Source organism: Eptatretus burgeri, chromosome 6 (assembly GCF_056783735.1).
Source record: "Eptatretus burgeri isolate ZD-2024b chromosome 6, Ebu_testis_v1, whole genome shotgun sequence".
Lineage (NCBI taxonomy): Eukaryota > Metazoa > Chordata > Myxini > Myxiniformes > Myxinidae > Eptatretus > Eptatretus burgeri.
The window spans coordinates 101,562,024-101,589,860 of record NC_140966.1 but is presented as its reverse complement, the minus strand read 5'-3'; the positions used below and the strand labels follow the sequence as shown (position 1 = coordinate 101,589,860).

Here is a 27,837-nt window from a genome sequence, read left to right as displayed (position 1 = left end):
TTCAGACATTATTTGGTTTCCATCTTCACTGTTACTCCATGCAGAATCATTTTGAAGAGACAGTATGAATAATAACTGACGCTCCACCGCATGTCTGCCTTCCCTTCCTCTCACCTGTCACCGCCTTCCCTCCCTCCTCCCTTCCTCACTCTTCCTCCCTCCTCGCTTCCCTCCCTCCTCTCTCTTTTCCCCTCTCTCCTCTCTCTCTTTCCCCTCTCTCCTCTCTCTTTCCCCCTCCCTCCTCTCTCTTCCCCCCTCCCTCCTCTCTCTCTTCCCCGCCCTCCTCTCTCTTTCCCCCTCCCTCCTCTCTCTTTCCTCCTCCCTCCTCTCTCTCTCCACCTACCTCCTCTCTCTTTCCCCCACCCTTCTCTCTCTCTTTCCCCCTCCCTCCTCTCTCTTCCCCCCTCCCTCCTCTCTCTCTTCCCCGCCCTCCTCTCTCTTTCCCCCTCCCTCCTCTCTCTTTCCTCCTCCCTCCTCTCTCTCTCCACCTACCTCCTCTCTCTTTCCCCCACCCTTCTCTCTCTCTTTCCCCCTCCTTCCTCTGTCTTTCGCTCTCCCTCCTGTCTCTTTCCCCTCCCTCCTCTGTACCCCTCTCCCTCCTCTCCCTTTCCCCTCTATCTCCTCACCCCCCCCACTTTTTCCCCTCATCTCAGTGTTCCCTTCAGTGAACAACAGGTGGTGTTTGCTATTATCTCATATGAAAAGCTCTTTCTATTCACTGACTCACTGACTGGTATTAATTAAAAATCGGTACCTTCCGGGAGACGTAGAAAGCTGAAATTTTGTGTGCCGATGAAGATCAAAGAAGGTACATGAGAAAAAAATGCACAGAATCATTCGACAACACACATAAATGAAATAAATAAATGAAAAATCAAATGCAGGCGAGGGAGGGACCCAAGACAATGGGGAAGTACGGTTCGCATGCACACAAAATGTGCAACATACCAGCAAAAAAAACCTGTCGCTTTGCTGATAGGGATATTAAGAGAGGAGGTGAGGGAGAGAGAGAGAGAGAGAGAGAGAGAGAGAGAGAGAGAGAGAGAGAGAGAGAGAGAGAGAGAGAGAGAGAGAGAGAGAGAGAGAGAGAGAGACAGAGACAGAGACAGAGACAGAGACAGAGACAGAGACAGAGACAGAGACAGAGACAGAGACAGAGACAGAGACAGAGACAGAGACAGAGAGAGGTTTGGGAGAGAGAGGGGTGAGGGATTCCGATAGATGTGATGCCCAGTTTGTCGTCCATCTGAGAGACGACACTCACAGTGATGAATCACCCAGCCTGTTAAACTCCGGGAGGAAAGTTTAGAGCTGTGTTGGGATTCAAATCTAGGCTACACAGAATGAGCATGCGTACCTCTCGACTTTCCTGCTGTGATGTGGTGATTCCTTACTTCAGAACTGAAAAGATTTAATAACCTCCACCATTGAAGATCGGAGGTTACTGTTTTCACCCCTTTCTGTTTGTTTGTTTGTTTGTTTGTGAACTGTATTACGGAAAAACTCCTCGACCGATTTCGACGAAACTTGGTGGGGGGATTAGGTTTGGTCCAAGGATCATGCCATTAGATTTTGGACTTGGTTCAAAATCCAATATGGCCGTTGTGGCGGCCATTTTGAAAAAATATTTGAATTTTTTTTTTTTTGCATTTCTACATGTTTTAAGTGATTTCCAACCCCCCCCCCCCCCAAAAAAAATAAAATTGTTAGAGTAAAAAAAAAATTTGCAACTTAATTTTTCAACAAAATTTCGATTTTTTTTTTTTTTTGCAATTCTACATGTTATAAGTGATTTCCAACAAAAAACATGCCAAAATTATAATTGCAGCTGATTTTGGAACTTCAGGTGGATATACCCATGGAAAGTAAAATCACTTTCTGTCTCAAGGAATCTAGTGATGACGAATGAATTAAGTATGTAAAAGTTAAAAGTAAAGGGGAAAGTTGCAAACTATAACTCTGTGAGCACTGTTGACGTCAAATTGAATGAATAGGATATCAGGTTCACTTGAGTGACCGAGCAGTATTGGCGGCGGAGGTTTTGCACTCTACCGATTGCTCCCCCTCCAGTTTTCTCCTTGTGATCATATAACTTAGTTATATCCAGTGTAGAACCACGGTATCACAATTGAAAGTTGAAGAATGTATCAAGTGGCTTCACCAAGCAATGCAAAACACATTTGAAGAAACTTTTTAGAGCGAAGCATTGTTACGGCTGTGGAAATTTTCAATACACCAGAAAGGTCCTCAGGTTAGATATATCGATAAGTTCATGTCTAGTTAGTCCACACTCGTTGTTTCGAGGGAATATGTCTGATTCATCCGGGCTGCGACGCTTTGAGTAACCATTTTTCTTTCTCTATCGTTGTTTTGGACCATTAAGCCACCAACAACTCAAACACCACAACCTTCACCTATTTACCTCCACAACTCCACCCCACAAACATCGCTTCACCGCTATTCTCAAACGACACCCCCCCCCCCAACAACCAAACCACCACAGCAAACCCCCCACCACCTTCGCCTTTCTCCTTCCACAACCATCAACCACACCACTAGTCAACACCGAACGTCGTGCTGTCCAGGGCCCGTTCGGTGATTCTTGCCGAACGTGTCGAGCCGCGAGTACAAATGGATGCCTTTACGGGAGAGGAAAAATGGATCAGGAGAGGCTCACGCCCCTTTTTGTCCGACCAATGGCTGAACGTCGGGTGGCGTGGCCCCACCTCCAAGCGCGTTTTGATCCGCGAATTAGCATACACGCTCCTCCTCCGGTCTATAAAGACGCGAGCACAATGCGACTCGCGCGTGTCGAGTTGGGGCGTGTGTTGGGTTGTGCTGAGCTGTGCGGAGCTGTGCTGGCTGGGCTGGTCGAGTCAAGACGAAGGTCATCGTGGAGGTTGTCGTTGCCGGGTCGAGGGACGAGTCGCGGCGTGAAGCAGGGACGCGGAAGAGGACTCGGGTGCGAGAGTTCGCCAGAGTCGGTGCGATCCCGAGACCCCGCTAGCGGGACGAAGCGTCCGCCATTCCCCTCTCCCGACCCCGAGCATCAACAATCCCCCCCCCCCAATCCGCGCTGATAGCGCCGGTAACCCCGTCCGTTCCCCAACCCAACCATGGTTCCGAACAACGCGTGCCTGTGCAACGCACGCCAAAGGAGCTCGCCGACCATACCAGGGGTACGGAGTCAGGTGCGTTACGCGGACATTGCGGCTAGCCCGCCATCGCGCCACGAGGGCGCGGGTAAGATCCCTTCGGTCTCGTGGACCTGGCCGATCACCCAGGTCCCACGTTCATTTGGTCCACAGACCTGTCTGCCTCCTTGCCTGTGAGGGTGGCTTGTATTTTCTTTGCTTTTGGTGTAAATGTGTGTGTGTGGCACCAGTCTTTTAAGTAAACGTGAATAAGTGCTTATACATTGCTTTATTCGGTAGTAGCTCTGCGTTGCTTTTATTGTTTTGACTGTTATGTGTGCATTATTACTGTATAACTGTAAATACGTGCTTGTCTGCGTGCGAATTAAAAGTGCTCGCCAAACTGTTTCCCGTTTCGTTGCGTCCTTTCCTTTGTTTGAAAGTTCCATCTTGCATCACATAAGGGATTGGTAGTGGGTGTAGACACCCAATAAAAAATCTGAACCGTCGAGGTCGACAATAACTCCGCTCGGTTATCCCTGCAGCACGGAACGAGCCGCTGAAGCGGTTCGTGTCCGGAGTCGACCTGCGGCGTGGTACAACTCCTCGGTACGCTACCCGTGCGGGTACTTAGGTATATCGACATTCGGCGATTCACCCTATTTCGCGCGGGTAGAATGCGGACTGGGTTGTGGTGAGGTTAAACCCCCACCCGTGACTGACTCCTTGGCGGTAGTTCCAAGAGGGTCACGACTGAATTGTCCGTTCTGGTGGGCGACGCGTCACAATTTGAGTTACGTGGCCGATCGCATGCCGGGCGGGCGAAATTCGTAACAATATAATTAACTCCGCCACCGAAGGTGAAGGAGGTTATGTTTTCATCCCGTTTTGTCTTTGTTTGTTAATTTCCGGAATCCTTTGGATTTCGGCAATTATGTTGGTCGGTTGTGTGTGTCATTCTGTGTGTCTGCCTGTCTGTTTGTTTGTGTGTTTGTTTACCCTGTAGCAGCCACACCGTTTCAGCGATCATGACCAAACTAGGTACAGACGTCGGCCATGGTCCAACTTAGACACTTGCGTTTTTGGTGAATCTAGGTCAAAGGTAAAGGTCACCAAAAAACCAAAATTCTTGTTTTCGCAATAACGTCCGCTAAAATGGTCGTTATCGACTTCAAACCAAATCCAAAATGTGCATCTTCCAATACTGCATCCAACCATATGTCTCATTGGGGTGTCACACCAACACCCTTCTTAGCGGTCAGGGGTCGAATGTCAGGGGGGGTGGTCGGGTCAAAAATTTCAAATTGCGATAAAAACGCCATTTCAAGTCCGATTGACTTCCAAGTTTTGATCATGACCAAACGAAGTGCTATAACTCATTAAACAACACTATCGACTTATAAGACCCAAATTGATTTCCAGGTTTTTGTTTTTTCAGAGATCATGGAGATATGATAAAGTTATTCCGGCAATTCCTTGTTCAACGAGCAATTTCATTTGTTTGTTTGTTTGTGTGAAGGATATCTCAAAAAGTTGTGCACGGATCTGGATTAAATTTTGTGGACAGGTTTGGTGTGTGACAAGGCCGAACTGATTAGATTTTGGTGACGATCTGGATTCGGATCCGACTACTAGAACTTTTCAAGTGCTTCTTCACCATTGAGAGATAGGGCCAAAAATGATATGGTACTGCATGGCATTATATTTCAAAAACGTAATGGGCCCGATATGTTCTCGTGGATCAGGCATTATGTGGTGGAGGTATGCGCTCTACCGAGTGCCCTTTTAGTTTTTTTTTTTTTGTATTTATCGATGCCGAAGTGACTGTTTGAATAATGGAAAAACAAAAACGGTAAAGATAATGAAAAATAAAATTTCACATTTTCAGCAAGGCAGCCTGTTGCATGGCAGAACAACACGAGGCCAACACAGACGAGTATCCCTGAACTTTGTTCATGTCAATCTATATGCAGTATTCAGTGACGGTGCGAATATTGTGGAGTGCTGGCTAACGATCTCCAAAAGAAACGGTTGATTAAGAAACAGCTCCCTTGGCTCGCAATTGGAAATCACTGAACCGTCATATTTTTATGTCCAAATTTTATGAAATATGTCCAAATTGGACAAATGAACACTTTTTTTCTTAGCAGTCGAAACAGCTGCTAAGGTCAATTTTGGAGCTTCAATTTCGTGTTTCTCTTTAGTTTAAGAGATACTCATGGTGATCGCATGTGCGGAAATGAAACAAAGCAACGAACGCTGACATCTCTGAGCATTCATAAGCATTGCAATGTACCCAGCGATTCATAGCTATGATGAACAGGCATTTGATAATAAGAGTGAGGAAATTGAAAAAAACAAACTTTACTATTAAGAAATCATTGCAGTCTGTTCCAAGTCTGTTCCAAGGCATGGTTGAGCAGGCCAAAAAACATGGCGGCTTCAGACCCCAGCAAGGTCACCGAGGATGAGTGACCGAGAATGTGCCTGCGATGGGATATCATTAAATAAGGCCGTTAGTTATCTTCAAAAGGGGTGTTTTAATTAACACACACACACACTTTGATATATACATATATATATATATATATATATATATATATATATATATATATATATATATATATATATATATATATATATATATATATATATATACATACACACACACACACACACACACACACACACACACACACACATACATTGCTTATATGAAGGTGATTCAAACCAAGTGTGTGTGAAATTTAGATTAGCTGGGTTGAAACCCCGTTGGACACAGAGTTATTTTCTCAGTTTGAACACAACTTGCTCATGCCAAAAGTTAAAATGTTAGCGAGAAGTTCATTTTGGGTTAACTTGCCAGAATGAGAGAGAGAGGATATATCGTACATTGCTGTTTGCTGCTTCTTGCAGAACTCATTAAAATTAAATATGAACTTTTGTTTTCTATAATGAGTTCATCTCCAAAATTATTGGTCCATTCACTTGTAAACATTAAATAGTTTATCCCCAGGGTTGTGTAAATTTAGTGTTTTGCAGCACATGACCAGAAATATCTCAATCACTCCTGCTGTTGATTCACAACGAGTTAGTCATTATGACTGTATCAGGGGATGAGTAGTAGTCAATCAAATGCTAATATTGGTTGTACATTGATCGAGGGAAGAAGTGTGACTGTACCTGTGACTGTTATGTGTGCAAACAGAGGGTGGAATGCTCAGCACAAAGAGAACCTTCACGTGAGGACCTCAAGTTTGGTGGAGAGGAGGTGAGACTTTTCATGTTCAACAGTATGGAGATAAATTGGAGTCAAGTATTCGATAAATAGGCACTATTGCAAAAAAAAAAAAAGTACAAAATGTGAAATGATCAAAAGCACAAGTTGATATACATTTTGGATTTGAAATGTAAAGTGTTGTTGTTCGGAGTATTAAAGTCTTGGTCGCCACGTTTACTTGTTCTGTCCTCTGATCTTCAGATTTGTGGGACACAACACTGCATCCTCATACCTTGCAAGTCTATTGAATTATTGCCTGTATCTGAGAACATGGATGTCAGTCTCACATTCACAGTCCTGACCAAAGCTTTCACCAAGGTATGGCTATATGTCCTGTTCAACACTTTGAACAGTGGCCTTCATTTAGGCACTTTTACACTTTTGTGCTGCAGTTGGGAAACAGTAACACATTGCATTTATGATCTGTTTACCACTCTGTGGGGTGGGTTAAGAAGATGAATTTGAAATGGAGTTCAGCTTCTTTCGTGAAAGCAAAGATTTTCGGTGATATTTTAATCCACTACATTTTACGGCGTACTTTTACGCGCTTCCTCCGAGCACCAACACGAGTGCACCAAATACCCAGAGGGGTACATACATACATTGGGGGCATGCACCACAGTGCGTCGCTGCATCCATTTTCTGCCGGTACCCCAGGAGCCCCCATCTGGCCATCTCCCCCAGCATCCCTATCAGGGTGCCTGACCCATCCCCATCTCTTAGGGATAGGACATTCCAGACACCCACCCAAAGGGACCGCCATTTGGTGGACAGCACCACAGCACTACTCTGCCACACAATACAGTGAGTTTTGCAGAGTGAAGTGTTTTGTGGTGGCCAGAGTGCAAACCTGCCACCAACCTCATAGGCAAGGTTAGCAACTGCAGGAGGATGTTCACAGACGCAGTTGGCACCACATCTGGAGGGCCATTGGTTCCCAAGGAGCTCCTCCACCATTTGTTAGGTTTTGTATTTAATCCTGCTGGGTGTCCATGTCCATACACCCTCCACACCAAGGGGAGCTGGCTTAATCGCTGACACTCAACCATAAACAGGTTGGTACGGGATTTACATGATACTTGCAGCAAGTCAAAGATTTGATCTGGCCTGACCTGAGAATCAGGGTTGGGTGCCACCATATCGGCCAAGCTGCTTTGTACCATCTACTAGTGCGGCACAATGCAGGCAGGGCACCTGTCCTCAAGTGATCCCCCAACCCCAGCCTCCAAATAGCCGGATTACAGGCACACGCCACTGTGCCCTCTGGAGGGGCAACCTGGCATTAAACCTTTACAGACAATAACATGCCCATCTATTGTTCAACAGATGAAACCAACATAGAACACGAAAGAGAAGGATATTGAATCAGTAATTTATTAATCCCTATTGTCTACCTTTGAAACACTAATGCTATTTAATAGCATTCCATGACAATGCCTGAATTCCATGACATAACATTCCTGAATCTCTCCCTGGTTACTCCCTCTTACGGTATGACAGACCTGAGCCTCGTCCTGGTGGAGGTGTTGCTCTCTTCATCAAAGACTCTATTCCTCACTCTCCATGCACTGCTCTCACTCCCCCACACCCCCAGGAATACCTCTGGCTTCGGCTTCCCCTCCACTCCCACCTCATGTTTATATGTGTACTGTACCGTCCACCGAACAGTGATGACTCCATCTACACCTCACTATCCGAAAACATGGACCATCTTCTATCTTCTCATCCAAACTCTCTCTTCCTCTTATGTGGTGACTTCAATTGTCATCACGCCAGTTGGCTCGGTGTGGGTACGTCTCTCACCTGCCATGGCACCTCAGCAAAAGCTTTCTGCGACTCATTGGGACTGACTCAATCGGTCAACTTCCCGACCCGGATCTCAACCAATGGTACTCCATCTCTTCTGGATCTGATTTTGACAAATTTCCCTGACAATATCTGCTGCTCTTCCTTCGCTCCAATTGGTTCTTCTGACCACGTCCTTGTCAAAGTGGGCATCTCTCTGGCTGTTATCAGAGAACCACCTCACCGCCGTCGAGTCTGGCATTTCACTCAAGCCGACTGGCAGGGTCTCCAAGCAGCCATCAAACTGACAGACTGGTCTCCTATCACTACTTTCTCAAACATCAACTCATCCTGGGAATTCTTTCAAAGAAACTTGCTCTCCCTCATGCACAGATTTATCCCCTCTCGTGTTCAGTTGTCTTACCCTTCCTCCCGCCCTTGGTTTACTGAAGCTTGTGGCGAGGCAGTTGTCCTGAAACAACTTGCCTTTGCCTCATGGAAAGCAAACCCAACTGAGGGCAATCTCAGTTCTTTCCACAAAGCTCGGAACAAGTGTGTATCTACCCTCAGGAGAGCCAGAAAACAACATCTTTCTCATCTCAAGTCTGAACTCTCAAACCTCTCTCCCTCCTCAAAATCCTGGTGGCGTTTAATCAAATCTGTTTCTGGTGTATGTTCCCCCTCCATCCCCTCCCTTACCTCAAATGGCCGCACTGCTGATTCCACACGTGATAAAGCTGAATGTCTAAACTCGGTGTTTGCAGCTAAATCTTGTGTCCTAAACCCATCACTATCTCTACCCACTTTACCCAGTCGCACCCAACTGTCCCTGGACTCTGTATCCTTTTCTCCTGACAAGGTGGAGAGTTTGCTTTCAAACCTCGAGTCAGATTCTGCAACCGGTCCAGACGGCATCAGCCCACGTGTCCTCAAAGCCTGCTCTTCTGCTCTTGCTCACCCTCTCTCTGTTCTATTCACCCTCTCATTTGCCCAAGGTCATCTTCCATCTGCTTGGAAATCTGCTAACATCACTGCCCTGCATAAAAAGGTGCAAAAAAAGATGCCTGTAACTACAGACCAATCGGCCTTCTCCCAATCATCAGCAAGGTGATGGAATCCATCATCGCTTCAGACATGAAATCCTTCCTCTTCTCCAATGGCTTGATTTCCAATCATCAATTTGGTTTCAGACCAGGTCACTCTACCCTGGATATGCTGCTTCTGCTCTCCCATCAATGGATGGAGGTCCTCAATGCCAGACAGGAAATCCGAGCCGTATCCCTGGACATATCACGTGCTTTTGACACAGTCTGGCACCCTGCCCTACTCACCAAACTCTCTTCCCATGGTATTCAAGGCCATCTCCACTCATGGCTCGCAGACTTCCTCTCCTGTCGCAGTCAACGTGTGGCCCTAAATGGAGTTCTTTCATCCCCTCTTCCTGTGCAGGCTGGAGTTCCTCAAGGTAGCGTTCTGGGCCCTGTTCTTTTTCTGGTTTTCATCAATGATCTCTCGGACTCTCTGGAAAATCCTCTATTTCTCTTTGCCGACGACTCCACCCTCTGCCGTACCATCTGTCATCCCTCAGACCGGCAAGCAGCAGCTTCTTCGCTCACTGCAGATCTGGATAAAATCACAAACTGGTCCAACACGTGGAACATGTCTTTCAATCCAGACAAATCTCACACTCTCACTATGTCTCTTCGAAAGGACCGTTTACAAAACCCCCCCATCCACTTTCTCAACAATCCTCTGGAAGAAGTCTTTTCTTTCAAGCTTCTGGGTCTCACTATCTGCCATGACCTTTCCTGGGAAAGTCACATTTCCAACCTCGCCTCAAAAGCCAGTCACCGACTGGGAATCCTCCGTCGTGCTAAGTCCTTCCTCGGCCCTCTTGAGCTCCTGACCACTTACAAAGCTTTTGTCCGTAGCCTGATGGAGTACTGCTCTCCCCTCTGGGCTGGTGCTCCTGCCTCCCACCTTTCTCGGCTTCACGCTGTCGAAACCAGGGCATTTAAGATCATCGGCATCTCCCGCAATGAAGCTGAGTCTTTGGGCCTCTCACTCAATCACCGCAGGTTGGTCGGTGGTCTTTCTGTCTTCTACCGACTCCTCTCCAGCCTTGCCCCCCTGCTCTCTCTGCGATTTGTCCCCACCACATTTCCACAGGGCGCTCAAGGTCCGCCAACAACCCCCTTCTGGTAAAACTACCAAAATCACGAATCACTGCTCATCTTCACTCTTTCATTCCTCTTTTTTCCCGCCTTTGGAATAAACTTCCTCACTCTATTCTTTCCCATTCTTCCCTCCAGGCTTTCAAAACAGCTGTTCACCACCACCTCTTATCTTCCCCCATCCAAATCCTCGATCTTTTCTACCCCCGATAATCCACTATCCACTATTCCTTCTATCATCGGTCACATCATTTTCCTGCTCCAGATTTTTGACACTCGATTGGCCATTTTATGGTCGTGTGGCACAAGGTCACTCAAGGCCTGGCGTCGAGATGTCTGCATGCCTTGGTGTCTTCAAAGACTATTTCAATAATAACTTTCTCCCTGTGTGTTTCTCTTTCATGTGGGAGTACAGTTTGGTCACATTACTCAAAACACAGCTTTGTACAAAGTGATTTGTTGAACATTAGTCCCCACATACTGTATTTACTGTAACTTGACATTCGTGCACTCTGTCCAGCACCACAAGCCTGCAGCTGAATGATGCTGTGTAAAAAAATCAAACTTGTTGAATTTAATTTGCCTTTTGCCACAATACACTTTATCTCAACAACATTTCCAATTATATATATATATATATATATATATATATATATATATATATATATATATATATATATATTTGATCCGTTACAGTACCTCATCGACATACTCATATTATACAACGTATTTAAGAGTTGTACTCACATTATCGTATGTACTTAATAGATGTACTCAAATTATACTGTGTACTTAAAAGATGTTCTCACAATAAACTATGTTTAATCGACATCAGGTGTGAGAGCATGCGCCAGAGCAGCGCAACGCTGCGTCCACTTTCTGTCGGTACTCCAGGGGCCTCTGTCTGGCCATCCACCAGTAGAGGTGATGCACTACCACCTCACTGTTTCCACGCACAACGGCCTCCTTGTCTCCCATCAGCTCATGTACAGTTTAACGCATCAACTCCCTGAACAGTTCAGCTCTGCCATTAAGGCTTACCCTGCAACTCTGTTCAATGGTACCATTGTCCCTTGAGAGACAAAATTCTTCTTCGCCCGACGGTGAGTTCCAAGACATCCTCCAGCAACATCAAGGATGGTGGTCTTGAAGGCACTCCACAACTCTTCAGGATTTCCCAAAGCATGACAGAAACCCCAAATCGTCACTCAGCCTGTTCACAAACTCCTCAGCGACCCTCTCATCCTTGAGCTTGCCAGCATCCAGCCAAGACTGGGATGCTACCATTCTCCTGGATTTAAGCTGCAACTTCAGAGTTGCTATGACAAGCCTGTTTTAGGTATTGAGGAACTGAGCTCTCCAGTATACCCTGCAGTTCTGGATCTTCCTCCAGCGACCATCAACGAGCACATTGTCCATCTCCTTTGCCACACCACCAGCATTGGAAGAGCAAGTCCAGCTTTTGGTGCTCAAACCATGAACCAGCCTCCCAAAGTCCATCACTTCTTGCAATGTCAAGGAACTTAGTGCTATTCCAGTTCACAGTTCCAGACCCATGGGGACCAACACATGTCTCATAACCATCCCGATCAGTTCCAGTTGATGCATTGAAATTCCCCAAGACTAGAAGAGTATCTCTCCTGGGGCACTGATCAACCATAGACTCGATCATGGCGTAGAATGCGTCCTTCATGGTGAGATCACTTGCCCAAGTCGGAGCATATGCAGAGACCAACGACACCCAAGGAGTGATGAATCCTTCTTCTCATAATATGCTTGTTAACTGGTGTTACCTCAATTATCATTGGAGTCAGCTTATTGGACACAGCCACAGCAACTCCTTGGGCATGGTCACCATCAGAGCAATCCGACCAATTGTAGGTGGAACCACCCACCATGATCTCGCCACTATCCGGTCTCGAAAACTCAGAGTGTGCTGCAATACCGATCTTCAAATGCTTAAGCGTAGATAATAACAGAAACAGGTGATCGTCCTCTCTTAGTGAGAGGACATTCCAGGAACCCAACCAAAGGGACCGCCTCAGGTTAACCCAAGGAGACTGCCGTCTGGTGGACGACACCTCATCACCACCCGCCACACACGACCATGATCTGACCCGGGAAGGTTAACTTGTGGTTTTCCTCCTGCGTGTTTCATGAGCACTTGTATGTGGCTTTGTTTCCATAACATACAGACTTGGTCACCAGGCTTTCACTATGGCCATTGCATGGATGTACGGCAATGATGTGATGACATCTTTTTCCTGGAGTCTTTCGACTGTGAATGCTTCCGAGAGGTTTTAATCTTGCACCGAGTTTTCTCGTCTGTGTGTATCACTTGCTCATGAAATTGTAATTGTATTCCTGCTATTGGTATGGAACAACAGTCTCATTTAGTTGAAAGATTTTCAACAAAAGCACTTCAATCTTAAATCTGGATGGCATCATTATTAATTACTGGCAGAGTACCTGCCATATGGGCAATTTTTTTCCAAGCAATCAACACATTTTTCTGACACATAGCTTTATTTCGGTGGTGTCGAGGCACATGACTTCAATGATATGGAAGTTAACCTCAATCGCTCCCGAAAATAAAAACAAAATAACCCAGAATATATGCATGAAGGAAAAAATACACCTCCTGCTGATAATGAGAAACGCGTCACAGCATTGGAAAACGTGGGGACAGGAACACTGAACTGTAAATGGTGGAGTCTTGTCATACCCTTCCCCACCTGTAGACGGCGTTACAGGAAACACATTTACATCGAAAATTTGCGTCCCCCCTCTCATCCTCCCCCAAGACCACCGGCAAAGATACAAACACCCCCAATACATTAATTTGGGTCATGCTGATCCTATGTAGCAACTCTGGACATAATTGGCTGAGAACGAAAGGAGGAGTAACGCAACAAACAAACACATGCACAAACATAAACAAACACCAATCTGTGAATTATCGTAGGAATGCCATGAACATGATGTAACAATGAGCTATCCAAATATTATTCCCACCAATATATTCTGTGTTTTTTTTTTTCACGCAAGAAACTTTCCTAGCTATAAATGAACATTAATAAATTATTCTTGATTCAACAGAGAACTCTTGAAAATATATGTGCAATTCCTGAACCTCCGTATCACGTTCACTTTTTATTTCAAAATTAGGTGCAATGAATATCTGAAATAATGGAGACTGAAATATGAAATGGTCACTTAGTTTGGCCAAGGCAGAATGAAGGAAGTTCGAGGTCGTTTATTCCTGCTACGTGAAACACCCTGCAACCCATGCCTGCAGAAAACAGACCGTTGCAGTGACTCTGTGAGGTGTGGTGTTGGCTTAACGGTTAAGGTGCTTGATGTAAGTTCTGAGGGTCTTGAGTTGAAGCCCCCTTGGGGCTGTTGGATTAACACCAGGTATGGTAGACTCAGTGTGTCATCCTTCCGAGGTTTGCAAAATGATTTCCAATGTGCTGCTCACAGTGCATTGCATCAGCAGCACAGCTGTACCCCCAGAAAATGATGCATGTCAGCAGCCACAGGCTGCATATGAATACATAATAATAGTGACTCTGTGTACACTTAAACTTTACTGGTGGGAGGTCAGAGGTTAACGATCCTTTAACCAGGTAATTTCGCAAATTTCTGTCTCGCTTGAAATAAATGAGAGGTTGAGGTGGTTTCAGGATCACTCTGTAAAAGTTTGAAGTATTTCTGGATATTGTTCTTGAATTAGCATTCCTTGAGAAATAGTCTGTTGACACCATCTGTTATTTGACAAAGTGAATGACAAACCCTGTTAGGACTCAAACTTGCACCAATGAGCGAAAGCAATGATGCTTTTATTAATCGAACTGCACCTATCCATCCTTGACAATGAATGCATTTCATGCAGAAATAACAATGTACTGTTTGTTTTGTAGATCATGTTCTCAGACGAGATGGGATGATTATGGTCAAAATAATAGGGATGGATGTTGATAGCAAGTGTTTCTGAACTTGTATTTCTTTTTTTTATTTGGCTTTATTTGTCTCTTCCCTCTCCCATCATGCCATTCTCAGAATAATAACGGTAAATTTACCTTGGTAACAAGTGGGCGGCTCCATCTGAACAACTCTCATTTCGTGTCCATCAATGATGAGTCTCAGCACCGTGCTCAGGTATCCACGTGCCAGCGATACACCATTGATAAACGAGAATGTCGCAAATGTAAGAGTGACAGCGTAACATTATGGTTACAACACCTGTTTATTGAACAATTTAGATCATTTAAGAAAAAAAAAACAACTCTTCGCAAGAAACAAGCAACTGCTTATCAGGAATGTTTCTGCAAAAATTGCCGCAAAGGTCCATGAACTGATTTTATTTTTCCAATAATGCCAACACGAGTATTTCTCCAAGAAGTGGTAAGAAAAGGCCGACGGTCCAACTTCACCGCAACAAAATGGAAGTTTAATGTCATATATAAATATATAAATATATATATATATATATATATATATATATATATATATATATATATATATATATATATATATATATATATATTTCATGAATATTTGCTGCCTCGAAACCGTGTTATGTGGAATCCTGTATGAAGTGTAATAATAATTATCAGAGAAGAGGAATTGTATTCCCAGTGAAGTCCCCAACATATTGTTGCAGATAACAGAATTGAATTGACTGCCATCAGGAAATGTTGCATCAGGTTTGTTTGTTTTTTAGTTTGTGCAAGGCAATGTGTGAAACAGCTGATTAATTATTATTGAGAATAATGTTGAAAATAGTTGAGGAAATGTGTTTTCCACTGTACTCTGTTTTGTAATGCAATGTTGAGGCTCATGGAGGAACAAGAACACAGAACGGGTCACGACGTTACAACAAAAGGGACAAGAGAAAGAGAGGGGGGAAACATCAACGGCAGGAATGAGGGCAAAAATATCGAGAGACTTGGAGAGATGAGGGGATGCGCGGAAGAATGAGGGTGAGGGGAGGACACGCAGGGTGAACAAGATGGATATAGCTGCAAACTCTCAGGAAGGAAAAACTGGAAACTTGGAAAGAGGTCGGTTTGGGGAGGGTTATTGGGGATAGAAGCGTTCATTCTTTTGAATGAAAAATGATTTGTGATGAAGGTGAACAGCTACCTTGAAGCCTTGGATAGAAGAATGAGATGGTAGAGACTGTGGGAGTTTTGCTCCACAGGTGGGAAAAAGAGGAACAAATGAGAAGAGGTGAGCAGTGATTCTGGATTTTGGGAGTTTCACCAGAAGGGGTTGCAGGCAGACCACAAGTGCAGAAATCAAACCTGGTTTGAGATGGGGAGAGGTGAGAGGGGGAGGATACAGCACAGAAAGAGCAGAGGGTGCAAGACCAGAAAGGAGATGGTACAAGACAGAGAGAGAGAGAGAGAGAGAGAGAGAGCACCGACCTGTCTGCGAGGGCAATGTGATCGACCCATAAACTCAACTTCATCACAGGATATTGCAATGATCTCAAAGTCTTTATTTTCCACGACGTCAAGCTGAGCAAGGTGTGAGATGGGTGTCAGCCCAGAGGGGAGAGCAGTACTCGATCAAACTGTGGATGAACACCTTGGAGCTAGATAAAACAAAAAAAAATATTTCTGCTCCGTTATGTTACTCTTGTTTTAAGTTGTTCCATTTCTATGAAAGGCCTGTTTATAATATACTCTTCCAGAAATGTCAATCGTCACTGTGAATGTCAATGTAGGTTGGTGTCAATGTGTGCAGGTGAATATCGTGGTTAGTGTGCAGTTAATGCATAATTTCCTGCTCATCATTGGACTGAGTGCTGGTGGTGGGCTGTTGCTACTCCTGCTGGTAGTTGCTGCTTGTTACAAGGTGTGTCTGTTTTTTCATCTCACTGCTATATATCCTCCTCCCCTCCCAACGGCATGTCTTATAGGGCCTTGCAATTTTGTTGGGACATGTTGAAATTGATTTGCAATCTATGATTGGTTATTTGGCAGCCATTAACAGTATTAGCAAGTAAGCAAGCATGAAAATGAATGAAACGGAAGACCAAGAATGTGAGGGGTGGGGGAGGGTGGGAGGGCAGAGTAAATTTGTTTATGGAATGTTCAAGGCATAAACTTCTCAACACCATTGTTCCATCTCCAGTGGCATGACTCACTGACAATATACATTATGTATGTATGTATGTATGTATGTATGTATGTATGTATGTATATGGAAAGACCCATCCACATCTCTCACCTGTGAGTGGAGGGAATGTCCAATCAGATCTCACCTAATTGACTGCATCCAGGTGGCAAGGATTATATAAATGATTGACTCCTCCAACACTCCTCCAGCCTAAGTAGCTGCATAAAGTAACCCAAAAAGACTTACACAAGGTAAGTGCCAACGCTGTTTTGAACCCTTCCCAGAGTTCCTCAACAACTCAAAAGACGTTCACACATAGGACATACATGAGAATCCAAATGTGATACACCTCCTCATCTCCCGCCACTTATATAATCACTTATTTTATCCACTTATATAATCCTAAACACCTGCGTGTTGTCAATTTGGCGAGAGCTGATTGGCTATTCCCTCCATTCACAGGTGAGAGATGTGGGTGGGTCTTTCTTTATTTATATATGGGCAATTCCACGACGTTACGGAGTGACACTTTGAGTCATTTTTGTGAAATTTGATTGCTCTAGCACAGCGATAAAGCCACTAGTACCTACTCTCTATATATCATATTACAAAGGAAGAGTTGCACTTTACAGAGATATTAATGTAGTTCCTGTAAGTTGGACCATTGTCAAGTAATTAACATTCAAAAACTGTGTTACGGAGTGACACTGTCTTTTGTCATTTATTAAACAATAACAACATTTATTGAAAACTCTGCTCTCACAATAGTTATAAAATTGTAATGAAATACAAGGAAGATACACTAACAGTTGTACCTTCAGTACAGGGGTTTCAAAATTTCAGACATGACCTAATTACTCTGAAATAATTACAATAGTCCCGTTACGGAGTGATGAGTCAATTTTGAGATTTCTCCCAAAGCAACAAATCATTTCTAGATTATGTCAGACTTTCAGTCTGAACCCAGCTGCCTTGTGCTGGCATTGTACTTGAACGTTTCAACATCGAACACATTAGAAAATAATAAAAATTAAAAATCTCAGCTGAGAAAATACACAATAAACATATACAAAAGTCAAGAAATAGACGAAAGAAATTGAGAACAATTTACGAGTGGATGACCAGAAACAAAACAAAGTTTGGAATTAATCAGTTGGCCACATCACAAAACTTCACATGACTGTCCTGCAAAAGGTTCCGTTTCCCAAAGGACATTCAGCAAAGACATAATGATTGCGATGGTCGAGGGATGGCTGAAGAAGGAATCTGACGACTTGGTTGGATTCAATCCAGGATTTATCTTCCACCTCTGGGAATGTATATGCCAAGTCAGATAGGCCCGCTTTTCACAAAAATGATACTTCCAAACAACCATCATCTACTATCTGAGTCACCTGGCCAACAAACAACTTCTTAGATTTTTTTGTGACAAACTGCACAGTCACAAAGTCAAATTCACTTTCCCTTGCCTTGGCAACATTAGCAGCATGCGCCTCTCTCTTGCGTTTCGCATCCAGCTCCCTGCATTTTTCTTTGTGCCTGTCTCAAAAACGCTTTTGTCGCTCGGCAGCAGTCAATGGCATCCTTTCTGTAATATGAATGCATCGACAAATTATCCATATGAATTGCACCGTATTATCCATATGAAGTACCCTTCTATGAATCATCAAAAAGATCATGAAATGTTTTCGGGCACAAAAACTGACAGTAGAGGTTGTAAGTGGCTTCACTCGGCTTGTCCACTGCAAAGTTGGCGGTCCGCGGTGGCGCGGTGATTTGTCTAGTTTTCATCTTACGACGTGTATCCGCAGGTGACAACAGAGGTGTAGTTTGTACTCACCGATTGCTGGATGTAAACCGATTTCAAAACCAATCAAGATGACCACGCGTAAACTTAAAACTTGTCATACGGAAGTAAAATGTGGCACGCAATGAATTCTGGGACAGCTACTCTGCCGCCACCTTTTTTCAGGCTGAGTTAACAATTGTTTGACAGAATGAGTTACTCCGTAACGTTACGTAGTGACTAGTTTTCTTATTAATTTATTTTTTATACGTTTAAAAAAATAAAATAAATTATACTGTACAATGATTGGGTGGTATAAGTTCTTAATGACCCTGGACTTATTTGGTTTTTCATCCACCAGTTAAAGAGAAAAGTAAACAAATGTCAAATTTTCGTTATGGAGTGACACGTCATGGAGTGACATCTGACTCCTAGTGTGAGTGTTAATTAAGCATAGAAAGACAACTCATATTATTTTCAATTGGTTTTGACAATCTTCATACAGGTAGCTTCTGATAGATAGCATTTGTTGACTTCGTACCAATGAATTGAGAGACTAATGAATTAATAGTTCTTTGCATTATCGAGGGCCAATTTTACTGCGCTTTTCAGTGGAATGACTTCATTAATTGCAACGAGTGATGTAAGCCAACAGAGCAACCGAACTCAGTGATCTTGATATTTTCTGAAAGTACATGTGTTCAGCTTTCATTTGGTACATAACATGAACCTTTTCAGTCAAATTTAAAATTTGACCTCTGCGGACCGTTTCTCGTGGAATTGCCCATATTCAGAATATATGTCCATAATACTGTCAGATTATACTGCACGTCAGAATATACTGTCCATAAAAAGCCTGCGGTCTGTTTAATCAAATGCTCTGTAAGTCCAAACGGCTATCTCTCGTGTGCATGAACGTGTCATAAAGAGGAAAAGATTATCCCATAAGAAAGGGAGTCTGTTCTATACCCTCCTCCAACACAAAGAGTTAGAATCCCACCAGACAAGGGGATGGGTCTGCATTTATGAAAATAACTGTCTGACGACCTGGAGGTTGTGTGCATTTGTCAGATCCGATTCTGAAATCCACAACAATGTATGTATGTGTGTATGTATGTATGTATGTATGTATGTATGTATATGTATATGTATATGTATATGTATATGTATATGTATATATATATATATATATATATATATATATATATATATATATATATATATATATATGTGTGTCCGAGTAAATACAACCCGTCAGCAAAGCTGACGGGAATACGAAGGATGCAGGGGGTGGGAGAAAAAGAGAGGGGGGTGTGAAGAGGTGGAGGGAAAAGGAGCGAGGAGGGGTAGGGGAAGGGAACACAGTGTGAGGTGAGAGGAACGGAAGGCAGACATGCGGTGGAGCATTAATTACGATTCTTACTGTTTCATCGAAATGATTCCGCAGAGAATAACAGTGAAACTGGAAACAAAATAACATCTGAAATCCATTTTCTACCCATCATACTATAAACATGGCACAGAGATGAATACCACCTGGACACATCCAGAGACGAACACCACCCAGACACATCCAGAGATGCCGGACGCATCCGCAGACAAACTCCAGTCTGAACATATTGTGACGTCCACGGGACTTGAACAGTCCCGCCAACGTAGAATGAGCCGAAACGATGGAGGCGGTTTATTTATTTATAACCCAAACTTGGCGGTTCTAATCGCTCTACCGCAAACGGGACGAGGAAGGTGGCACGAGTCACTTTTCACTGAGTTGATGGTTTATTTGTTTTTATTATTAACCAGAAATAACAAGACTCGGCAAGAAGAGGGATCCGGGGCGATTCAACGGGATGGTGTGGGATCGGGCGTGGGGAAAAACACAGACAATTCCAATGAATATACAGTTCTCAAACCTCTAAGGCGCCAAGTTCACACACACACACACACACACACACACACACACACACACACACACACACACACACACACACACACACACACACACACACACACACACACACCGTAGCTATTTCTGGTGGTCAGGCTGGACCGTGATGTGGACGCAACTGTCCCTGGATCAGCGTCGGACGAGCTAGCCTTGCTCTCGTCGGGGGGGTGGGGGGGCAGGAGAAACCGTGGTGCTGTCGACCTCCTGGTCCTGGCCCAAGTCCGCTCACAGCCGCCAGGGAACCAGTTCTGGCACCAAATTGCGAGCAGGAGAGGGAGGCAGGTCCGCCCGCCGTTCGACCCCGTACTCCGAGTCAGCAGAATCCCAGAGCCAACCAAGGTGAGGCACGAGGCTCAGCAAGGCTCCAAGACACGATGAAGAACACGATCGAATCAGCACAACAACAAGCACGCTCTCCGCGCAACAGCCTCCACACCAAAAAAACACGATCTTTTTGTCCCGATCTTCTTCCTCTTCCTTTTCGACCCCGAACAGAACCTTTTTATCCTCCCGCCCTCGTCGCTTCCAATCGAGCCGTTTATTGGCCCACCGCCGTCGCCTTCCGCCAATCGTGATCACGGGGCGGAGCCATCCGCAGCACTGTCCTGTGATGTCACGGCCAGTCTCCAGAGAATACCAAAAGAAGTTTACGCAGACACACTTACCCTATCCCGTGTCCCTATCTAATTACGTGACAATTATCATTTCACCCTTGAAGAAATGAACATTTACTAGACAACTTATCACCACTGAATTGCTACTTATTACATCGAGATCCTGGTACACTCGAACAGCATGGCATACCTAATTAAACATCCTAATTACCCTTTGAATGCATACCCCCCCTCAAACGTAACAATATATACCGCCTGGACACGTCTGGAGACAAACACAGCCTGGACACGTCCGGAGACAAACACCTCCCGGACGTGTCTGGAGCCAACCTGTCTGGCTAAGTTATAAGACTCGTTATTTCTTTAAATTATCAGATTTCACTACAGCTTTCAACACTTATTTAGTCCAGATGATATCCAATCCTCAAAGCCGAAATAATATTTCGATGATATACTTTAATTAGTCCATGAGAGTAAATCGTGGAAAATCATCTCGTATAATCTTTATGTCTGAAGAAGGGCCTTATTGCTAAAATCAAGCTTTCAGTATCGAGGACAAATGAGGAAAGAAAAATACAGTCTGATCCCAGTTTACATCAGGGATATGTTGTTGAAAAGTGCGACAAATATCGAAACACCATAAATCAAAGTATTTTTTTCTCAATAATTGATGGAATAAGCGAGGGATGCGTTCCGAACATCACCACTTCATGTATTATGTTTGGCATTTTTCATCAATCATTTTACACTGTTTTTGTTTAAGGACAGTTATACTCAAGTCCATATACGTATAAATAAAATTAAAAAACAATTACCAGACATATTTAAATAAACATTAATATCTTCTAGAAGTGGCTGCAGAAGGTGGTACATCATCTTCTTCATTCTTTAATGTACGACGACATATTTCTACAATGCCTCTTCTCCGCTCCTCAGTACAGCAGATTTATTTATGTGTGAAACAAAGTACAATAGTTCTTTTAATTGTTTAATTGAACCGGAAGTGTGTCATTGGTGTTTACCAGAAATGGATCTTCATTATAAATAGAGGGCCTGTGTATTGATTTGTGTGTTAGTGGATTCCTGTGTACACTCTGTGGAGGTAACGAAAGAAGTGTTATGGTATTTTCTCGTATGAGAGGGATGGGGGAGGGGGGGGTTGATATGTGTGCTTTCTTTTGGTGTGTGGTTTGTATGCTTTCTGTTGGTATGTAGTGTGGCTGTTTCCTGTTGGTGTGTGTGTGTGTGTTTTATGTTGGTGTGCATGGTTTATTTCTCTATCTCTCTTTCTTTCTTCTTTCTTTGTCTATGGAGGGGTGAATCTTGCAAATAGTTTTGGTAAAGTTCACCTGGCTGTGTCTAGATTGGTTTATGGGCCGAGGAGTATCAGCCAAAACCCGACTCCTGTTCAGGTTCCTCCTGATGACTCCATCTCTGTCTGTCTGGGTTCCTCTTGATACTCCAATGCTGTATTTGGTCAGTTATTTGATCTTTGTTGTTGTTCACTGTACTGTTGTATTTATTTTTTTTTCCTGACTTTCTAACCACATACTTATTTACACATTGCCACAATGTGGTCATTGTGGAGAATAAACTCCAATGCCTCATAACCAGTTCAAGATATTATTATGCCAACGGCTTTCGATGGAGTATTTCGGGATATTCTGTCAGATTTAAAATATGAACCAAGAAAACAAAAATGTGTAGACATTTTGGGTCACCCATTCCAATGAAATGACTTGCCAAAATGTATAGATAACTCATGTTTATGATTAAAAATAGATGGACAAAACAACACACGAGCAATGATGAGTTGTTGCATTTGCGAATTGTCAAGATTTTTTTTTTTGGTTCCATCTTTTCCAGGCTGGTTTCTTCAAAAGGAATCAAATGCAAGAGCCAAACGTAAATGGTGGCAATACTGCCCAAGATGTGGGGAGATACGAGGTGATTGTAAGTGAAAATGCCAAAGAACCAGCAGTAGGGGAAAAGAGTGATGCCGCAGAGTGAATCGGTACAAAGTGTATGTTCAGAGGAGAGATCGGCAAGTGATTGAAACACGCCGGATGTGCAGATATGAAAGAAAAACGAATCGGTTTGCAAAATGAATAATGTATATGGGAAATAATTTTGCTTCATAACGGATGAGAATTTTAATGCTCATCTTGGCAAAGCCGGATGAGAGATGAAAAACAACGCGGGGCAGAAGGGATCAAGAAGTACGGAATTTAATCATGCAACTGAAAACAAGTGACAAAACGGAGTGGAGATATCTTGTGTTTCTCCTTTTCTTTTATTACTTTGCATACTCGGTTTAAAAAAAAAATGGCTTGAACATTTATAGCAAAAGATAATACTGTAGATATAACTTTTATTTTATTATTTTGTTATTTTGTTTCCTTCAACAGTGTACAGCATTTGAGTAAAGTGAAGCAAAAGTGAAATCTCAAAAAAAAAAGAAAAAGACAATTGGTTCGTGTGATTATTATGATATTTTTATCTGACTTCAACTTCAACGAGTTCTCCATTGTTTTCTTCCGAGGCAGATGGGTTCTTCATGGTTTCATCAAGGTTGCATCATGGTTGCAAACATCATTGTTTCAATTTGTTAATGATCACAATTTTGGTGTGCATTAAAGTATTTTTGTCCAAAATTTGTAGTCTCTTGGAGAAGAATTTGTTCTTGGGTTGCAAACATCTTGCATGTTTTAGGATTCTGTTGGACATTGGCAACTTCTTTTGTAGATGTTGAAAAACTGCCCAGTAGAATTTCCAGATTCCCATGAGGGCTCTTTCTTTGTCCGAAGGTTTCATCTGACCGATGCTTATCCATGTGTTTTCACCAATCCCGATAGACGCCCTCTCAAGTTGGTCAGCAGCAATGGATATATTAAGCAATTATAGGTCCTTGGACGGAAAAACAGAGGATCTCCATCATTCATCTGATCAGCTTGCTGAGTCATTCATGAAGCTTATAGTGCAGGATGTGAATGAGTGGTTGTTCGGACTGGAAGAAGGTGAAGAACTCAGCAAATGTAGAGAAGAAAAACTTCACAAAATACATCTGAACTTTGATTTCTGACAGCTCTAGTTCCACCTTGATTCTCTTGTACTTGGCTTTCGACCGATCCTTTGGTTGCTGCTTTGGCTGGTAAAGCAAGAAGTACTACCACCTACTTTTGACACGTTTCAAAGGCATCTTTACAGCCACCCCAAATTTTCTCTGCACTTCTTGCAGGTCAACAGATCTTGCTCTGCAGGACAGGACAGGACTCTGGTCAACAGATATTGTCTCTGCAGGACAGAGAGCCCTGCAAACATAGTATTGCTGAAGATGTCGTGGCATTGTGAATATGTACATGTAGAGGAGGAACAAAGTAAATTGAGTAAGCTCAGGTAAACCACAGGGATCTGTTGCAATGACATACAAGCTGTGTGTGATGATATAATTTCATTGGTATTGACTCCCTTCACAGGATACCTGCATCACGTTATCTCAAAACACAATACTACATCATACAACTTGGCTCACTCGATCAAGATCGAGTTATTTCGACTTTAATAAAATGTCAAGAAGATTGTTGTTCAGAGCTGCAACAAAAATTAAATTGGAGTGCAACACAGCAATGATGGGCCAAATGGCCTCATTTCCATGTTAAAAGTCGCAGAGGATCGTGTGACTACTCGTTACATACATTAAGTGTAATCTCTTGGAGCACCCTTTATGATGTAATGCTCTCCCTGTGAAGCACTGACAGTTTATAATTGTGTAGATAATCGAACTCAGACTAGACAGCTCAAAGGCAAGTGCACAACCTGCACACAATCCTGCCAGACTCAGGTGTGGAGATGAGACATTAAGTTACTGAGCATGCAGTTTGAGCAAATTGGGATCCCATCATAAAGACAAGACCTGCAGAATAAAAACTTTGAATATGCAGTGTAAGACTCCAGAATTTTTGAATTCCTGAGTTGCTTGAAGGTGAAAGCACTTCTGGAGGAAATGAAATATTTTACAATGTTTGCATAAACAACACCCGATAATGACACATCCTGACTACTTACAATATGGATCTTGTAAAAGTCTGTTCCATTTATACAAGTGAAGGTTTGCTGATGTTGCGCTTTCACAGCCGAAGCCAATGCATAAACTTGGACTGCTTCCCTGCCTTTCGATACCTCATCACAATACGTATATGTTTTTTTGAAACATATAAATGCTAATCATTGTAGATTTCATAGGAATACACAAAGTGCGGCAGCTGTGATGTGTCATAACAAATGCCGCTTGTACTTCACATTGGTCGCAACTTGAAAGATCAATTTATGATTAAAACTAACAACATCGTCAAAAGTACTTTGATATTTTATCATGACATGTCTGTGACATTGGCGAACAGGTAAAAGTCACAAGCTGAGTACTAAAGGTACAGAATTAAGGCTCCGTCAGCTATGCAAGTTCAAGGATCAGGGAAGTCTTTGTGAAATCTGATAATAGATGAGTGAGCAGGCACTCTTGTACTCATTTGAACATTTTTGCAATAATCAATTATTTTTTACCTGTCTGAAAGAAAAATGAAGGAATAACTACAGAGATCATAGAACCCATTACTCTGTGAAGTCTTTTGAAATAAGGACATCGGTGGGGTCTACAAGCGGCAAATTTGATTGGTCAGGATGATGGAAAATGCAGTAATATTTTCTCAAAGTACTGCGAAACAGAAGGGTTTTGGAAGTGCCAAAAAGGTGATTTGTGTTCTGCAGTATTTAAGTACCAGTATATAATTAAATTGATATAAGATAAAGATTTTAAAGGTTGAAGAAAAAAATTCTGGAAGTTTACCACCATTGATGCAGTGTCTGTTACACCACCTTATTTAACACATTACATGAGTTATTTGTGCCTGTTGTTTGTGTCCTTCATGGTGTCCTTAAAACAGGAAGTTTCATTTTTGGAATGAATTTCAATTTTGTTTGACTGCTAGACAGGCAGACAAAGTAAGAATATTATCTCAATCCTCCCTGCGCTTTTACGATCGGGACAAATTCAGAGCCAAAGTATTGCTAAATAGCAGGTTTGTTTTCCCAATTCATGTTCAAACTAGAAGGGCACTCAGTCGAGCGCATACTTCCGCCAAGCTCATTAGTTCACGTTTTGTATCCCAGTGATAGGCCGGATCAGGATTTGGACCTGAACTAAAATTTAATCGGCTTTTTATAATCACCGAACCAACTCATCCACCAAGTTTTGTCCGAATCCGTCCATAATTTTTTGAGATATCGTGCTGTCTGTCATTTTAGGCCAATCACTCAATGGTGAAGAATCGCTGAAAAAATTCTCAGATACGGATCGTTACCAAAATCGAATCAATTCTTCCTTGATATCAATGAATCTTCCTTGAATCAATACCCAAGTTCTCCACCAAATTTCATCTGAAACCGTCCAGAACTTTGAGATATTTTGTTCACAAACAAACAATAAAGATGTCATGCATAGCATGATACTTGCAAAATCCATAAAATAAATTTGACCTTAAAAATAGTTGGTGGTTGAATTCAATGACCAAATGTGCAACTCCTCTTCAAATTTCAAGTCAGATGAAAATTGACAATTTTAGAAATTTGGCTTATGTCGACTTTTTGGCCGATGTTGACCACAAAAAGAATTGGCTAGTTGGATTCAGTGACCTGAAATTCAAATCAGATTCAAATTTCAAGTCAATCGGATGAAAATTGAGGTTTTTAGAAATTTCACCGAAGTTGTTGACCTTTGGCCGATGTTGACATTTTGGTTTGTGTTGACCTTAAAAATAATTCTGGGTTGAATTAAATGACCAAATATGCAATTCCTTTTCAAATTTCAAGTCGATCAGATGAAAATCGACGATTTTAGAAGTTTAGCCAATTCAAGCCAAAGCCAAGTCTGTAAATTTAGCCTTTGTTGACCTCAAAAAGAATGGGCTGCTTTAATTCAGTTACCTGATATGCGAATCCTCTTCAAATTTCATGTCATTCACATGAAAATTGAGGATTTTAGAAATCGGACAAAGTTGTTGACCTTTTGACCTCAAACAATGGGCTTCTTGCTGATGACAAACTTTACCACGTGGTGAAGTTTCATGAAGGTCGGTTTAAAACTGTGACCTGAAGGCAATTCATATACAGACATAAAAACAGACAGAGTAACGCACAAGACAAACTTATATATTTGAAAAATCTTCAATTTCGCAAGTAACAGCCAGACGGACAATCATGTTCAGACAGGAGTGAAAACAAAACCTCCATCCACCTTCGGTGGTGGAAGTAAATATAACATTCAATTGAAATGAAGTTGTTCCTTGATCATAAAATAACTTTTGTTTACCGGACTGACAGAAGTGAACAAATTGCTTAACCCCACTTTTCGCTTCACATGCATGGGGTAATAATCTATTATAGTGGTTTTCAAACTTTTTTTAGTGGCGACCCAATTTCAGAGCCCCTCAACATCGCGTGACCCAAAAGATTCGAAACCCAATTCATAATATATAAGATAAGATTTCATGTGACACAAGAACATTTACTGTTTACTTTATTCACCATCGTCATGTTTTCATAGATGAGTAAACGGAGAATAGCCGACAGTATCCAAATAGTAAAGTTGAATGTTTCAGAAGTTTAGTCCGAATGACATTTAGATATATCAGTGAGAAGGATGAGCCTGTTTTTCAGAAACCAACTTCTCTATTCGTGGAGAAGTAGATGACAATGCCAGGATCATATCATGCTCCATTTCTCGGCGATTTCTGTTCTTTGTTTTAATCACCACCATGGTGGAGAACGACTGCTCACAAAAGTATGATGAAGGATATGGCATGAGAACTTTAATGGCGCGCCGTGACAGGGTCGGGTACGACGGCAGCATTTTGCACCAGAATGTCGACAACGAATTCGTCCGCACAAGAGCCTGCGCTCCTGAATCCTGCTGGAACTGTACAAGCTCTTCCT

At 42.7% G+C, this 27,837-nt stretch overlaps 1 protein-coding gene and 1 pseudogene across 1 annotated transcript in view; one reads left to right on the top strand and one right to left on the bottom strand.

Annotated features, from left to right (window-relative positions):
• Positions 1–23,504, top strand: part of LOC147025469 (integrin alpha-L-like) — a 165,484-nt gene extending 141,980 nt beyond the window's left edge. Inside the window, exons 29-33 of the mRNA XM_085886474.1 lie at positions 6,343–6,405; positions 6,616–6,732; positions 14,436–14,534; positions 16,128–16,238; positions 22,717–23,504. Coding sequence (XP_085742600.1) covers positions 6,343–6,405; positions 6,616–6,732; positions 14,436–14,534; positions 16,128–16,238; positions 22,717–22,860 — 534 coding nt within the window. The 3' untranslated portion in view covers positions 22,861–23,504. The remainder of the gene's footprint in view (positions 1–6,342; positions 6,406–6,615; positions 6,733–14,435; positions 14,535–16,127; positions 16,239–22,716) is intronic.
• Positions 7,534–7,687, bottom strand: LOC147025470 (signal recognition particle RNA; annotated as a pseudogene).
• Positions 23,505–27,837: the final 4,333 nt, after the last annotated feature.